Source organism: Neophocaena asiaeorientalis, unplaced genomic scaffold (genome assembly GCF_003031525.2).
Source record: "Neophocaena asiaeorientalis asiaeorientalis breed wild unplaced genomic scaffold, Neophocaena_asiaeorientalis_V1.1 scaffold192, whole genome shotgun sequence".
NCBI lineage: Eukaryota > Metazoa > Chordata > Mammalia > Artiodactyla > Phocoenidae > Neophocaena > Neophocaena asiaeorientalis.
In genome coordinates, this window is record NW_020185326.1 from 4,553,513 (window position 1) to 4,569,493 (window position 15,981).

Here is a 15,981-nt window from a genome sequence, read left to right on the forward strand (position 1 = left end):
TGCATTTGGTTGGCATTTTCTTAAGTAACCACATCCAGTGTGACGGAACAGGGGGGAGAGGCTGAGAGAGGGAAAGGACACACATGCTGGTCCCATCGTGCAGTGCTTACCTGGGCAGATAGGCCTGCGGGCCATTTTTCATGTAGTCAGCGGGGACAGGGCTTATGCTGTGCCTTTATTAGCTCATTTTCTAGAAAGTATTGCCCCATCGTACAGATGAGAATGCTGAGGCTCAGGGAGCTGACTGCCTGAAGGACCCTGAGCAGGAAGGGTGAGGACCCAGACCTGGGCATGGTCTTGGGCCCCACTCTCATTCAGCTGACCTGCACTCCAGAGGTTTACCTCTGGTTTACATTGGCTCCTTGTCAGTTGCCAGGGCTTAAGTCCCATCCGGGCACAAAGAGTGTTAGTAAAGGAAGGAAGGAAGAGACAAGCTAGCTAATTCTTTATTGGAAAGAAGGATTGGAAGGTGCCTGGCCTCACCACCATGTCCCAGAAGTTATTCTCAGAAGGGCCAGGCTGTCCCAGGTGCTGTCAGGTGTCCCGAGGGGAGTGACTCCTCAGTCCTTTCCTCTAGCACGCTGAGGCCCAGGGTGAGGCCCTTGCAGGGTGGCTCTTACAGCCTAGGCAACCAAGGGCTGTGCTCTGGGAACAAAGGCACGGTGGGAAGGTCTGGGGACAGGCCCGCCCTGAGCCTGGGGACATGCCAGGTTGGGCTCTGGACCCTGGCGCCCGGCCTACAGCAGACCCACTGCATCAGAGTGGGAGGTGGACTTTGCTGTGAGGTGTGGAGGTCGGGAGGAATGCCAGCAAGAGTAGGCAGAGCCCTGGGGGTGCGCCCTGCAGCATCACTGGGAGTGGACCAGGCCAGAGTCGGGCATGGGCCTGACACATGGTGAACAGGTGCCTGGGAGCAGGGGGTAGGGGAGCACTTCACTGCTGTGCTCTTAGAGGCCAGCTGGACCCTTCTTAAAGCCTATGTCAGACCATGTCACTCCCTTGCCTAAACACCTCCCAGGACCCCCCATTGCCTGCACACAAAGTCCTGACTTGCTCGTCAAAATCCTTCATCCCCATCCCAGCTGACGTTTTGAACCTTAGAGCCTTCCACAGCATACACCTGTCCCCTCCACACTCAGGTTCCCCTTCTAGAAATGCAGGATATAGGCTAGTCAATTTTACTTTTTTATTTGGGGGGAAAGTCTCTTCCAGTTCTAGGGGTCTATTAAGCCTGGAAAAGAACATGTTCAAGGAATGGGTCCTCTGCCTTCAAATATCAAGGAGCTGTCCTGGGGCTGGGGGAGTGGGATGGGAGTGGGGGTATCTATGGGGTCCCGAAAGACAGAGCTAGAAACAGAACTGGAGAGTGAGGGGAGCAGGGAGGGCCACAGGGACGCTACACCAGGCTCCGAGTAAGAAGCGCTTTCTCACAGTTCAGCAAGGTCTAAAAGTGGAATAAACCAGCTATGAAGGAAGTGAGCTTCCCATCTCTGGAGGTAACCAAGCAGGGTTACCAGATAGCCTCTGCAGTTCATCACTTCCAGCCCTGGGTGTGGGGTTCTATGGTGAACATTCCCCATGCTCATCTGTGTATGTGAGGGGAGGGCTGATGAATGACGCTCTGCCCTAAAGCTTCCTGGAAACATGATTTGCATTTTAGCAGCACGTGTGTTCGCAGGATTAGGGAACACTCCTGTCATCTTTCCCCTGCTCAACTGTCTCTTCTGGGGAGCCCTCTGGCTAAGTCTCACCCCCTCTAGTTAGGACATGACTCATCTGTCCACTTGTCCATCTCTCCATGAGCATCTCTCTCTGTGCAGGGTGACTGTCTCCATACCCACAGCCTCTCCCCTCTTCTCTGACCTCCTCTACTGTCCTACCCATCAATCTACCTTCCCTGCTGTCTGCTTTAGCATCCTCTCTGCTTAAAACCTACCTAAGGCCCAGCCTTTCTGACTTGAAATGCCTCCCCTTCACCATAGCGTGGTCAAAGTCTCCCTTTCTTTAAGGCCCAATTGAAAGGCCTCCTCCTCCAGGAAGCCTTCTTTGATTAACCCCCCCGGGCCTTTCTTCTGCCTGTCTCTCTCTGTGAGCCCTGAGTACACTACATCCTGTCACCTCCACAGATTGGAGGCTCCTGCAGGGCATGGACCATGAGTAATTCATCTTTTGCCACCACTTGCACGTGGCATAGGACCTGGCACATAGTAGGTCCTCAGTGAAAGGCCTCCATGATGCTGATGATAACTATGGTGTGAGGATAGCAAGAGGCAGACCAAGAATGAGAGGAAGCTTTCCCAGTTCTCACGGTTCTGCCGTGGATGGAGTGGCTCTGATTGTCAACCCTTCCGATCCCCAGCTTCTGCATTATCAATGGGGATTTTTGCACTACTTCCTGGGGTGGTTGGAGGTAAATCAAATAATATTAGCAGAGCCCCTAACACAGGGCCTGGCACATAAATGACTCCCTAAATTATGATTCCTGAAGAAAATACTTGCAAACCTTTTCCTTATAGATGTGATAACGTGCTTGAGTCCGTCAGTGGGAATACCATCAAGACATCAATTTATTCACTGAGGGCCCCCCTGGAGCCATTGCCCATCAGTTGTGTAGGAAGTGATAGGAGCCTCCCATGGAAGCTTGGCCTCACACTAAATACACCCCTGGGCCCCTCTGAAACATACTGAGCAACAATAAAACTGGGTAATTGTGATTAATTATTATCACAATTAATAAATGTATGAGTTCTGATGAACTTAAACTGGTGAATTTCCTGAGAGCTTACCACGTACCAGGCAGAGTCTTTTTCTTTTTTTTTCTTTTTTTCATTTGGCCGTGCTGCGCGGCTTGTGGATCTTAGTTCCCCGACCAGGGATCGAACCCAGGCCCCAGCAGTGAAAGCCCTGAGTCCTAACCACTGGACCGCCAGGGATTCCCGAGGCAGAATCTTAAGCACTTTATGTGTATGAACTCATTTAATCCTCATACCCACCCTATGAGATTCTACTACTGTTGCCATTTTGTAGATGAAGAAACTGAGGCACAGAGAGCTGAGGTCACTTGCCCCAGATCACACAGCAGTAAGTGCTGTAGCAGGGATTCAAACCCAGGAAGCCAGATCAGCCTGCCTGCCTAACCTTTTCTACACTGTGCAGCCTACTTCTGCCTCCCATGTCCACCTGGGCTGTGGGGAGGGTCTCCCGAGGCCATGACTCTGATGCTGTTCTGGGGACAGCCAGCTCCCTGTGAGCCCTAGAGGTCACAACAATAGCCCTACAGCCTCTCCCATCCTGGCAACTGAGGTCCCCCACCCACCTGGCTCTGCCTTATGGGTCCTACAGTCCCATCCACTCCGTCTGCCCCAGGGCAGCCCCTCAGAGACTCGGAGGTGGCGTCTCTCCGGGCTGAGCAGCTGCCTGGGGTCTACAAGGAGGGTGGGTGTATCTCCTCTGACTTAGAGCCTGCAGCCCCGTAAATCAGAGGCCTGTCCCTGGCTGACTGCTGGCCTAATGGGCTGAAAGGCAGCAGTGGCTTCCTAATTATAAATGTCCCTGCCCTGACAGGGCTTTTAGCAGCCCGGTCAATAGCCCATCAGACTGGCTAATGTCTGTTAATGTCAGTCCTCCACACAAACCCTTTCAGACACAGACCCTGCCAGCCTCTGGGGAGGAGCAGCCATCCCTTGCTTGCTGAGGAGGAAGAGAAGCTGTGTGGGGCTGGGGCCTGTGCTCTTAGAGGCCTGGGAGGAGCGCCCATCAGAGCCAGGTGTGGCTCTCAGGCACCTCCAGGTCTGAGGCAGACAATGTACAGAGGCTCTCTTCCCTGCTCAGGGGCTCATTTTCTCTATCCATGGAGGAGCCAGACCCATCTGAAAGAAATGGAACTTTTGCTCACCTCCTCACACATCATTATCAAATGACACAAGTCCAAAGTCTTTCCTTTATTTTCTCTTTCTCTCTCTCTCTCTCTCTCTCTCTCTCTGAATGTGTATGTGAAAGTATTCTTTTTTCTGAACCCTTTGAGGATAAGTTACATACATCTTTGCTCTTTATCCCTAAATACTTGTGTGTTTCCTAAAAATAGGAATATTCTCTTACGTAACCACAGGACATTGTCAAATTCACTCAGTTTAACGTTGCAACAATACTTTAATCTACCATTCACATTCCAGTTTGTCAAATAATGTGCTTTATAGCGTTCCCCCTCCAGGAAGGGATCCAGTCTAGGGTGAGGTTTCTGAGACCCTTTCCCGAGGGGCAAGATCGGAATTGGGCAGAGTACTTCTGAAGAGGAGCCCGGGACCACAGCCTGTTTGCAGAGCTACTAAGATGCATGCATAAAACCGCCGTGAACCAGAGTCTCGGTTGTCTGTCCCCTAGTTTACCAGGGGTGAACAGGGGCGTCCTGTGTCTGTTCTCACAGCAGCTCCCTGCTTTGCTGCCCTAGTAAGCAAGGCCAGGGACCATCACCAGTCTTTGCTCCGTCTCCCTTGGGCACGGTCTCAGGACGTCCCACAAGAGTGCAGTGGTCTCTGCAGAGTTGGGGAGGTGAGGGAAGGAGAGACCGTGGGTATTCCCTGAGCTCACTCTGTTCTTCAAAATTAATTGTTAAATATGAGACAGTTAGTTCTGTGAAGTCAAGTACTACGTCTTCACCCAGCACCTCGCATAGGGCCCGCCCCCATGTTCCTCGTAAAGATGTGGTGGATGGGTGGGTGTTGGCCAGTTTTCTTCTCCACTTTCTCCCTCACTTAGATATAAAAGTGGAGCCTTACGGTGGGTGGGCTGTAGAACCTGAGGCTGGCTAGTGGATGTGGCGGTGCCTGCGTTGGCAGGCAGAGGGCCTGGTCCTGGTCCCTGTCCTGCCAGGGCCATGCAGTGTGGTGTGTAAAATGCATGTGTTGGTCCCTGCCAGCTGCTGGTTTCTGTGGCTGAACTGGTGTAGTTGTCCCATGGCCCAGGAAATCGCAGTTTCAGGGCTGTGTAGCCTGAGCTGTGAAAACTGTGTGTCCTCCTATCACCTGGACAGGAATTCTCAGCAGGAAAGAGGGGAAGGGAAGAAAATGCTCTTTCTTTTTAATTGAAGTATAACTCAGATGCCATACAATTCACCACTTAAGTGTACAATTCAATGAGTTTTAGGTGTTCACGTGGTTGTGTAACCATCACCACTAATTTGAAAATGATTTTATCACCCCCAGAAACCCCACATCCATTAACAGTCACTCCCCATTGCCCCCTCCCCCCAGCCCTAGGCAGCCACTAATCTGCTTTCAGTCTTTATGGATTTACCTATTCTGGATCCCACCGCCCACCCCTGTCCCCCCACTGCATGGCATGTGGGATCTTAGTTGCCTAGCCAGGGATTGAACCCAGGCTCTCGGCAGTGAAAACACTGAGTCCTAACCACTGGACCGCCAGGGAATTCCCCCTATTCTGGATTTTTTTCATATCATTATTCAGGGTTCTGAATTCCAGGTACCAGGGGATGTGTTCATTTGCTCAAGCAGTGAAACTACATCCGGTACATCATCTAGTGGAATCACGCAGTATGTGGGTTTTTATGTCTGGCTTCTTCCACTTAGCATGATGTTTTCAAGGTTCACCCACGTCAAAGCATGTGTCAGTACTTCATTCCCTTTTTTGGCTGAATAATATTTCATCGTGCGAATATACTACATTTCAGATATCCATTTATCCATTGATGGACATGTGGATTGTTTCCACCTTTTGGCTATTATGAATAATGCTGCTGTGAACATTGGTGTACAAGTCTTTTTGTAGACTTATGTTTTTACTTCTCTTGAGGCTATACCTAGGAGTAGAATTACGGGGTCATGTACTAACTCTGTGTAACCTTTTGAGGAGCTGCCAGACTGTCTTCCACAGTGGCTGCACCATTTTTGCATTCCCACCAGCAGTATATGAAGGGAAACATCCTTTTACTGAACACCTGCCATGTGCTAGGCACTGTGCTAGACCCTTCCCACACCTCGTCTCCTATGATCCTCACACGAACGCTCTGAAATACCTATCATCGCCTCTATTTTACTGAGGAGGATACTGAGGCTCAGAGAAGTGCCGTGACTCCCCCAGGATCACACAGGGGTTAGTGGTAAGTCCTAGATTCACTCCCAGTTCTGCCCCGTACGTTTTCTTGTCTACTCGGTGATTGCTGCCTGAGGGACCCTCCAGGTGCTAAAGTGGAATTAGCCCCCTCCCTCCCCAACCTTCCTGGGTACTGTTTTACAGACGGGAAAGTTGGACCCCCACTACCCAAAGGTCTGCGGGCACAGAGGGAACGTCTTAGACGTCAAATGGAACCCTTTCAATGATTTTGAGATCGCCTCCTGTTCTGAAGATGCCACGGTGAGTATCAGTGCGTGAGGTGTTTCCCTTTCCCGAGAGGAGTGGGACTGGGGCAGAGGGAGACGGCATGGTGTCTAGACTCAGCTCTGACGTTCCTGATTCCTTCATCCTTCACGAGGTGAGGTCACTGTGTGCGGAGGGGGTAAGTTAGATTGAGGAGGAGAAGCTCTGGGCTCCGTGGGACTCGGGGTACCACCCCTCCTCTCTATGGACCTCAGTTCCCCCATCTATAAAATAAGCATAATAGCTCCCAACCGTCTAATGAAAATCCAGTGAGATTCATTTCCCGGTGCGAAAGCCCATCTTTTGGGGGAACTGTAAAATGCTGTGAAGGGCATTTTTACTGTGGCCTGAAAACATTGTGCCATATAATCTCATAGACAGTGGGGAAGGAAGATTTAAAAGGATAAGAGTGGGAGCCTTAAATGAATGTGAACACCAAAACCATCCCAAAAGCTTCAGTCCCACCAACTTTTTGAGCCCCTGTTCTGTACCAGGATCACAGTCCCTGACTCCACAATGTTTGGTGTTATTTATAATGTATTCTCTGCCTACTTCTAAAACCCAGCAGGTATGGCTTAAAACAAAAGACACAGATATGATCACATGATTGAAATAAGGATGAAAGTCATAGTTACCCTTTATTGTGAGCCCATTGTGTTCCTGACTCTCATTACACATATCATTTCACTCAGTCTTCCCAGCAACCCCACAAGGTAGGATGTTTTTCTGATGCAGAAGCTGAGGATCTGAGAAATGTGGCAGTTTGCCCAAGGTCACACAGTTTGTGGAGGCAGAGCCAGGGTTCCAACTAAGACCTGATCCCACAGCCCAATCTTTTTCCACTGAGCTGTTCCACTTCCCTAAAGAGCAGCAGCCACAGATGGAGGAATTTAACTATGGAGGGTTGCAGCTCTTGAATTCCAGGCTTAGCTTGGAGCTGCCTGGCAGCCAAGGCAAAAAAAGGAAATAGCCTCACTGTCTGATGAAAGGAAACAGACCCATTCATAGAGAGAAGCAGGTAGAAAATTCTAAGAGGACTTGTGTCATTTTCCATATGAGGGTTACTGAGGAACATAAAGGACAGTGTCTGCCGACGTGGCTTCACCAAAGGGACAGCTGGGCCCTGTGAGAACTGACCTTGTCTCAAATGAGTGTAGGGCTTCTGACAGGATATCAAGTATCAAGTTCACTCCTGGAATACCTGCCCTTTCAGGCCTGCTTTGAAGGCTCCCTTCAAGGTCTTTATTGAATTCCTAGCTAGCCTCATCACCAGTCCCTTCCCAGTTGCCCCGGGGGCAGGAGGAGTGGACACAACTATTGGGAGTGGCAGGGATGACCCTCTAGCTCTGAGGGATGGTGTCTGTTTCTACCAAACAGGCCTGCCCAGAGTCTGTCCTCCAGCCAGGTCCAGTTCTGTTTGGTAACAGCCCTGACCAGACTCCATCTATTTGGAGCCTGGCATTATTGTGAGGTTGGCTTTCCGGCTTTAAATCCAGCATGACCAGGAAATAAATGCTGAATTAAAAACGAAGTCTACCTGAAAGCCCGTAGATCCTAAGAGAAAGAGGACGTACAACCACATAGGGGCCTGAGAACCCTGCAGGACAATAAGGGACGTTAAGTCAACACCAGCCTGGGCTCTGTCACCCTCTGTAGCATCCTCTGTTCCTCCGTTTGTATGCCTCTGTGATGGGGAGATGACTTTCTACCATGTAAGCCCCTTCCCTCCTCAACAACACTGCTCTGGAAGGAAGCCCCAGCCCCTCCTCCCAGGCCCTCACCGTGGAATACAGGCCTGTGACCCCATCCAAGGGGTCACAGTCTTCCTCTTCCAGGCTATCCAAGGGGGCCCCTATAACGGAAGTGGTTGGGGGTTATCCCTGCCCTGTCCTGCTCCAGAGACTGTGCTGGCTCCCTAGCTCCCTGAGGAGATAGCATAAACCCTTTCTCCTGGCATTTGAAGCTCTACCCTGAGCCTTTGGGACCAGGAGGGGGTAGAGCACTGTACTTGGAGGGCTATTCTAGGTTGAGAGGCAGGTTTGCTCTGACATTCAGCCTGGGAATCAGGCCTGTGGCCCATCCACTCACCCACTGCCTCAGGTCGCTAAGAATGGCAAAGATTACCAGAAGCCTAGGCTCATCTCCAGCCCCGGCTTGGGCTGGAGGACCTTGGCAAAGCGCCTGTCTCTCTGAGGGGCCCCAGCTGCCTCTCCATTGAGTGAGAGGTAGACACAGAGAGAGCTCCCCTACACTGTCTGCTGAGCACTGCCAGTTCTGCGGCTCAGGGTCGTGGACGGCCAAGGTGACCCCAGCTAACCCTTCCCTTGGACCGTGTCTTCCCTGACAGATTAAAATCTGGGACATCCCCAAGCAGCTGCTGGCGAAGAACCTCACAGCCTGCAAGAAGGAGCTGGTGGGCCACGCCCGCAGAGTGGGCCTGGTGGAGTGGCACCCCACAGCCGCCAGTATCCTCTTCAGCTCCGGCTATGACTACAAGGTGGGTCTGTGTATTAGTTTCCTAGGGCTACCCTGACATATGACCAAACTTGGTGGGTTAAGACAACAGAAATGTATTCTCACATAGTTCTGGAGGCCAGAAGTCCAAAATCAAGGTGTTAGGAGAGAGCCATGCTTTCTCCGAAGTCTCTAGGGAAAAGTCCCTCTGTGCCTCTTCTAGGTTCTCGTGGCTCCAAGCATTCCTTGGTTTGTAGCTGCATCACTCCAGTCCGCCTCTGTCTTCTGCCCTCTTCTCTTGTGTGTGTATACATCCCCTCCTCTTCGTACAAGGACACCAGTCGTTGCATGTAGAGCCCACCCAAATCCAGTATGACCTCACTGTAACGCATTACACCTGCAAAGTCCCTGTTTCCAAATAAGGTCCCATTCTGAGGTTCCAGGTAGATATGAGTTTGGTGGGGGCGGGGGGGTGGTGGAGACACTATTCAATCCATTAGTCTTTCTGGAGGGGATGGGCTGGACCCTGCCCAGAGATGCCTCCCCCTGCTCCATTGATTTCAAAGCTAGCAAGCTGTGGGCCCTGTGGATTGGGAAAATTCACAGTAGAGGAGACCTAGATTCTATTCCCACTCCGTCCCTGACTTGCAGTATGACCTGGGAAAGTCCCTTGTCTTCTCTGGGCCTCAGTTTCTCAGTCTGCACACAAATGGGGTTGATGTGGGATGGGAGTGGTTGAGAGGTCCTTTACCCCGTTCTGATCAGAAGTGCTCTATTATCTATTTATGTAGGGTGTGCTACTGCTTATGGTTGTACAGTTTATCTGTACACAACTCCAGGGGGCGCTATTCGCATTATAGACTATGGGAATGGGTTGCCCTGGAGCTGTGCAGTGCACAGCCTGTGTAGCTAAACATGGCAGCCCTTGTTATCTGTGTGGTAGAAACTGTTGCTAATGACTGTTTGAAACCCCCTGGACTATCTGGTCCCCTGGGGTCCTCCCAGCATGGATGTTTCATTGCTCCAAGCAGATGGTGTTTTCTTTTCACTGCCAGATAGCCTGACTCCCCACTTCCCCCTCCTGCCACGTGGCAGCTTCAGCCAGCAGACCCATCCTCCCACCCGAGGCCTCTTGGCCAAACTGCCATCTGTGGCTTCCCTCCCGGGGATACCGTGTTTCACTGCAGCCTGGCTGGCGCGTGACTGTGGAGGCCGGGGCGGGGCTCGGGGGGATGCGCTGTGCTCAGAGCTGGCTCTCTGCCATGCAGGTGATGGTCTGGAACCTGGATACAAAGGAGGCTGTAATCATGAGCCCCGTGAAGACAATTAACTGTCACCAAGACGTGATCCTCTCCATGTCCTTCAACACCAATGGCAGCCTGCTGGCCACTGCCTGTAAAGACCGCAAGATTCGGGTTCTCGACCCCCGAGCAGGGGCCGTCCTCCAGGTCAGTGCTGGGCTGGGGTCTGGCTTGGGGTCAGAGGAGCAAGGAGTGGAGTGGGCATGGCAGGGTGGGGGAGGTCTGAGAACAGGGCAGTAATGATGTCAATGTTCTGGCCAAGCCTTCATGCATGTTTATCCCCATCTGTTGGGGGGCGTGTAGAATATGTCATACCTATTTTTCAGATGAGAAAACTGAGGCTGAAGAGAGGCTAAGGGACTTGCTCACATTGAAAGCTGGGACTGGAACCTGGTCTAACTCCAAAGCTTGTCATTGTGCCTCACCTCTGTCAGGAGGCATGACATGGGGTCAAGAAACCTCAGGGCACCACTGTTATCCACTGTGTGACCTTAGACAAGCACTTTCTGATCTCTGAGCATCTATTTTCTCATCTGCAACAATGGGCCATTAATCCTTCCTCTGGGAGGGTTAAATGAGATATCCCAGGTGACAGTGGCCACCCAGCCCTATGCCTTGCATATAGTGGATGCTCAATAATAATCTTTTAGCAAAAACATGGAGCTGGGCCGAAGTTTACCTCTGTCCTAGCTCAGAGAAAGAACTCTCAACAAAAATAGTGGGAGAGACTTTATGTGGATGGGAGAGACCCAGGAAGGCTTCCTGGAGGTGGTGCCTCTGGAAGGATTCTCCAGGCAGAGCTGGGATGAGAAAAGAAGGCATTCCAGGCGGAGCAGCAGCATAAGCAAAGACAGGGTGTCCCTGACCACACATGTCCCTCCAGGAAGCCAGCTATAAGGGGCACCGGGCCAACAAAGTGCTATTTCTGGGGAACCTGAAGAAGCTGCTGTCCACGGGCACATCCCGATGGAACAACCGGCAGATGGCCCTGTGGGACCAGGTGAGTCTCCCAAGCAGCCCCACCAGCGCCCCTCACCAGCGCCACACCTTGTGCATCTTGTTGTTCAAGGAAGGGGAGGGGTCAGGACCCAGGAGAAGCCTCGGCATGGGGGAGGGGAGGTGGCTGAGTTTGGGATCAGGACTTGGAGGTGGGGGGGAAGGCAGGAGAAGGAAAGGGCCTTCTAGGCGGAGGGAACAGCTGGAGCAAGCCCTTAGAGTGAAATAGGGAGGTGTGTGGGCAAGAGGAGCTGCCTGTTCAAGGTGGGTGGGGGTGGGGATGGGGATGAAGACCAGGCCAAGTAGTATTGATTTCAAGGAGCACTTGGCCGGAGTTCGACAGATCGCTTCCTCTCTGTCTGAATCTCCTTGCATTATAGTAGATATAAAACAGGAGGAGGGGGGCTGGAATGACATCATGTGTATGAGAAATGATTCGTTAAAGGTAAAATGCTAGCAAGGGAAAAGGAGGTGGTCTCTCTTCTCTCTCTCTCTGTCTCTCTCTCACACACACACACACACAGCCCTGTGACAGGAATTCTTAGCACCACCAAGGGGCACTCCATGAGTGACCCATAGGCCCTCCTGGTCTCCCTTCCCTTGCAGGATGACCTCTCTGTGCCTCTCGCAGAGGAGGACCTCGATGGCTCCTCAGGCGTGCTGTTTCCGTTCTATGACTCGGACACCAACATGCTCTACGTGGTGGGGAAGGTCAGTCTGACACGGGAGGGACATGGCGGCCTGGTGCCCTTGGGGTACGGGGCAGGGGCAGGGACAGGCAGGAGTGGCTAGATACTCTCCCCCTGTGGTGAGCCTTGCCCCTCTCCCACCTTCCTGGCTCCACAAGAACACCTGGGACCAGGGCTTTGCCAGACACCCTGAGCTAGTCCCTCCCAAGTTTTGGGTCCAGATAAGGAGGGACCAGTCGGTGTTTCCTGTCAGGGGCACCTTCAAATTTGAGGCAGAGCAGGTCTTCATTGGGTAAGACTATCTTGTACTTGGCATCCCTGGCCCCTACCCACCAATGCCAGGAGCAGCACCCACCTCCCCACCCAGTCATTATGACAGTGACAACCAGAAATGCCCCAGGCGTAAGACCCACTGGATGGTCTCAGGAACCCCACTTCTGACCTTGGTGTGCGGCTCTCAGATGGGAGTGGCGTTCAGGCCTGTGCTCCCAGAGCCTGCCTTGGAGGCATCTGTGTGGGCTTTGGGTCATGGTTGTGGGGACTAAGTGTTAAAATGAGGTGCCTTGGTACCCTGCTGCCTTGGTGACAGTCCTCTACTCTGCCCTTGTGAGAGGCGGCTCTGCCAGCTCTTCACTCACAGTCCTCTCCAGGTTTCTGCTGTGTGGCAGTGGGGACCAGGTGGGGGGCTGATGGGGCCCGGCTCTGAGCGGTGCCCTCCCCTCCACAGGGAGACGGGAACATCCGCTACTATGAGGTCAGCACCGACAAACCTCACCTGAACTACCTGACCGAGTACCGCTCCTATAATCCACAGAAGGGGATCGGTGAGTGTGGGACACTGAGGCCACTTGGGGCCTGGGGAGACAGGGATGAGTCAGGCCTCGCCCTAGAGGGCCCCTCACTGGGGAGGGAGACAGTGGGTCAACGCTCTGAGTCATGGGAGCTCTAGTTGAGGTATGCGGGAGGTTCTCTGGGAGCACACAGGAAGAAGTCCGGGAGGGCTTACCGGAGGAGGCAAGACTTGAAGAGCCAAAAGGGAAGCAGAGCACAGCATGGGGAGAGGATGAAGGTGTTCTAGCTGAAAGTTAAGCAGTTACAGCAGTAGCAAGGAGTTGGGGAACACTGACCTAAGAGAGGTCCTACTTTTTAAGTGTGTTTAGGGATTCAAGACAAAACAAAACAAAACAGGATGCAACTATATGCCCTCTACAGGAAACCCACTTATATATAAAGACACAGCTAGATTAAAAGTAAAGATGGAGGTACTTCCCTGGCGGTCCAGTGGTTAAGACTCCGTGCTTCCACTGCATGGGGCACGGGTTCAATCCCTGGTCGGGAAACTAAGATCCCGCAGGCCACGCTGCACGACCAAAAAAAAAAAAAGTGAAGATGGAGAAAGATAGTATGCTAGCACTAATAATCAAAGGAGAGCTGGCATTGCTCTAGTAAGAGCATCTGGGTTGGGAGCTATGGGGAGGGTGATGGAGGGCCTTGAGCAGAGCGCACTTTCTGTAAAAGTTTAGCTAAAATCCTTGAAGGTAGGGGAGAAAGTCTGAGGATTTCAACCCCATTTCCCCAGCTCGGGACCTGGTCCAATGTAGGACTGTTTGTTAAGGGAAGGATAGTGGAAAGAGGCTGGTCTCTGTTCACTTCCAGGTGTTCAGCCTGGCTTTGCCACTCACCCTGGGTCCCTGGGGCCCCAGCCCACCCTGAGGAATCTCTTGGCCCTCCTTGGTCATCTCCCCACAGGTGTTATGCCAAAGAGAGGTCTCGACGTGTCCTCCTGTGAGATCTTCCGCTTCTACAAGCTGATTACAACCAAAAGCCTCATTGAGCCCATATCCATGATTGTACCCCGGCGGGTAAGGGTGGTGTGAGCTGTCTCCGAGGGAGGTAGGGAACCCCTCCCGGAGAAGAAGGACCCCAGGACCTGGAGCCTGGAGCCCACGCCCCTGGGGGAGCAACAGGGAGGCTGATGGCCCCTCCTCAAGGGGAAGCCTCTCTCGTGGTCAGCACGCTGTCCCTCCCACCTCTGCTCTTGAGTTGCTCTGTGACGTTGGGCACATCCCTTTGCTCTCTGGGCTTCAGTTTCCTCAACTCACAGGGGTTGGGGGGAGTCTGCACCCCTGGATCTCTAAGGGTCCTCCCCCACCATCCCCACTCTCACTGTCCTGACTTCTCCTGCAGTCGGAATCCTACCAAGAGGACATCTACCCGCCCACGGCAGGTGCCCAGCCCTCTCTAACGGCCCAGGAGTGGCTCAGTGGGATGAATAAAGGTGAGGAAGGCAGAGAAAAGGCCTCGGCTGAATGTGGGGGACAACGGAGCGTCCAGTGGCCCCAAGTAGCTGAGAGGGGTTTGGCTGGTATTTGTGTCCTCCCGTAACCCCAGAGGACTGGTCCTTGACAGTCGGTTCCCAGTGGTTAGGATGGTCACATATGGGTCCAGGAAGGGAGGGGCTTGTCCCAAGTGGCTCAGGAAACTCCCTCCGAATCAAGGGATTTTGCTCCAGGGAAAACGTCTTTAAATTCTGGGCTGTGCAGAGTGACTGGAGAGTCTCAGCTAGATGCCCCATGCCCATCCTCCCGCCACCTCTGCAATTACTCTTTGACCCCAGAAACCCTCTAGGCAGCAGCCCCCGCCCAGGCCCTTCTGCCCACTCTGCCTGCCCTGACTCTCCCTCCCTGGCCTGTCAATATAAGGGCCTGCGCAGGGGGAGGCAGTGTGTGCTCCCACCCCTGCTGCAGCCCCTGGAGCTGCCTGCCGCCCCCTCCCTTTTATGTGTAACCCTTAGACAGTCTCGCTCCTCCCTAGGCTCGGTTTCCTCATTGTAGCCGTGTTGCCTGCCTCCCCTGCTTCTTGGGGTGTTGGGAGAATTCATGAACTGGTAGACGGCAGAGCGGCAGAGCGCAGCGCAGGCGCGAGGGGCCCGCGGTATTCTGGGGCAGTCCCTACAAACCAAGCCTCGCTTAGATAATCACACGAGTGTGTATTTGCACTCTGCTTGCCCTGGTCTGTGGGTTTGTGCCTGTCTGCATGTAGCCATATCGCCCACACGTGTCATGTGTATCTCTGTGTCTCCGTGTGGCTTGTGTGTGTCTGTGTGTGTCAGTGCCCCCCATGCCCACCTGCTCAGGGGCACTCAGTCCTCACCCAGCCCTTTGCTTCCCTCCCAGGGCCAGTCCTGATGTCCCTTAGGCCTGGCTCCGAGCTGCTGAGCCCCCAGCCTCTGCCCCCAGAGAGACCCCTCTCCAAGCCCAGGCCCCACACCTCGCCTCGTCTCTTCAACCAGACAGAAAAGCTGGCTGCAGAAGATGGAAGGAGGCCCCTCTCCCTGCTGGAAGAGAGGGCGCCACGGTGGGTGGCAGAACACCGACTGGAGGAGAAGAAAACTTGGTTCACGAATGGCTTTGACATCTTCGAATGTCCCCCACCAAAGACAGAGAACGAGGTGCGAACGAAGGTGGGGTAGGCCTGCCAAGGGAGGGGAGCAGCTGTGAGCAGCTGGGGGGCGGCAGAAAGTGAGGGGTGAGGAAAATAACCAGCTGTGTGGCCTGGCCTAGCCCCTTAACTCACTTTGCTGATTCACTCACAAACACGTCATGAGCACCATCTGCGTGTCAAGATGGTGGGTTTACTTACAGGTGGTAGGGAACCATCTGTAAAATGCCGAGGGTTTGACTTGGTAGGTAGTAAAGTCCTTTCCACTTCTGATGCTCTAGGATTTTCTGTGTGCTCAGAGTCAACATTTGTTAAGTGCCTACTGTGTGCCAGGCCCTGGGTAGGTAGGCACTTCAATATATCATCTGACTGTATTTTCTCAACAGCCCTGGGCGCGTGTAGCAGCTAAGAACACAGGGGTTGGGGTCTCACAGAGGGATTCTGATCCTGGCTCTACTGAGCGCTACTTCTAGGACCTTGGACGCGGGGGCTGAATCTCTCTCTTTTTTAAAATAAATTTGTTTATTTATTTATTTATTTTTGGCTGCGTTGGGTCTTCGTTGCTGCGCGCGGGCTTTCTCTAGTTGTGGCGAGCGGGGGCGAGTTGCGGTGTGCGGGCTTCTCATTGCTGTGGCTTCTCTTGCGGAGCACGGGCTCTACGTGCGGGGGCTTCAGTAGTTGTGGTGCACAGGCTCAGTAGTTGTGACTCGCGGGCTCTAGAGTGCAGG

General features: G+C 53.0%; 1 protein-coding gene across 1 annotated transcript in view; it reads left to right on the forward strand.

Annotated features, from left to right (window-relative positions):
- The window catches only part of CORO2A (coronin 2A), a 58,795-nt gene that overhangs the window by 39,231 nt on the left and 3,583 nt on the right, over nucleotides 1-15,981 (forward strand). Inside the window, exons 3-11 of the mRNA XM_024734406.1 lie at nucleotides 6,253-6,369; nucleotides 8,720-8,869; nucleotides 10,095-10,274; nucleotides 11,011-11,127; nucleotides 11,730-11,834; nucleotides 12,540-12,636; nucleotides 13,562-13,674; nucleotides 14,000-14,090; nucleotides 14,989-15,263. Coding sequence (XP_024590174.1) covers nucleotides 6,253-6,369; nucleotides 8,720-8,869; nucleotides 10,095-10,274; nucleotides 11,011-11,127; nucleotides 11,730-11,834; nucleotides 12,540-12,636; nucleotides 13,562-13,674; nucleotides 14,000-14,090; nucleotides 14,989-15,263 — 1,245 coding nt within the window. The remainder of the gene's footprint in view (nucleotides 1-6,252; nucleotides 6,370-8,719; nucleotides 8,870-10,094; nucleotides 10,275-11,010; nucleotides 11,128-11,729; nucleotides 11,835-12,539; nucleotides 12,637-13,561; nucleotides 13,675-13,999; nucleotides 14,091-14,988; nucleotides 15,264-15,981) is intronic.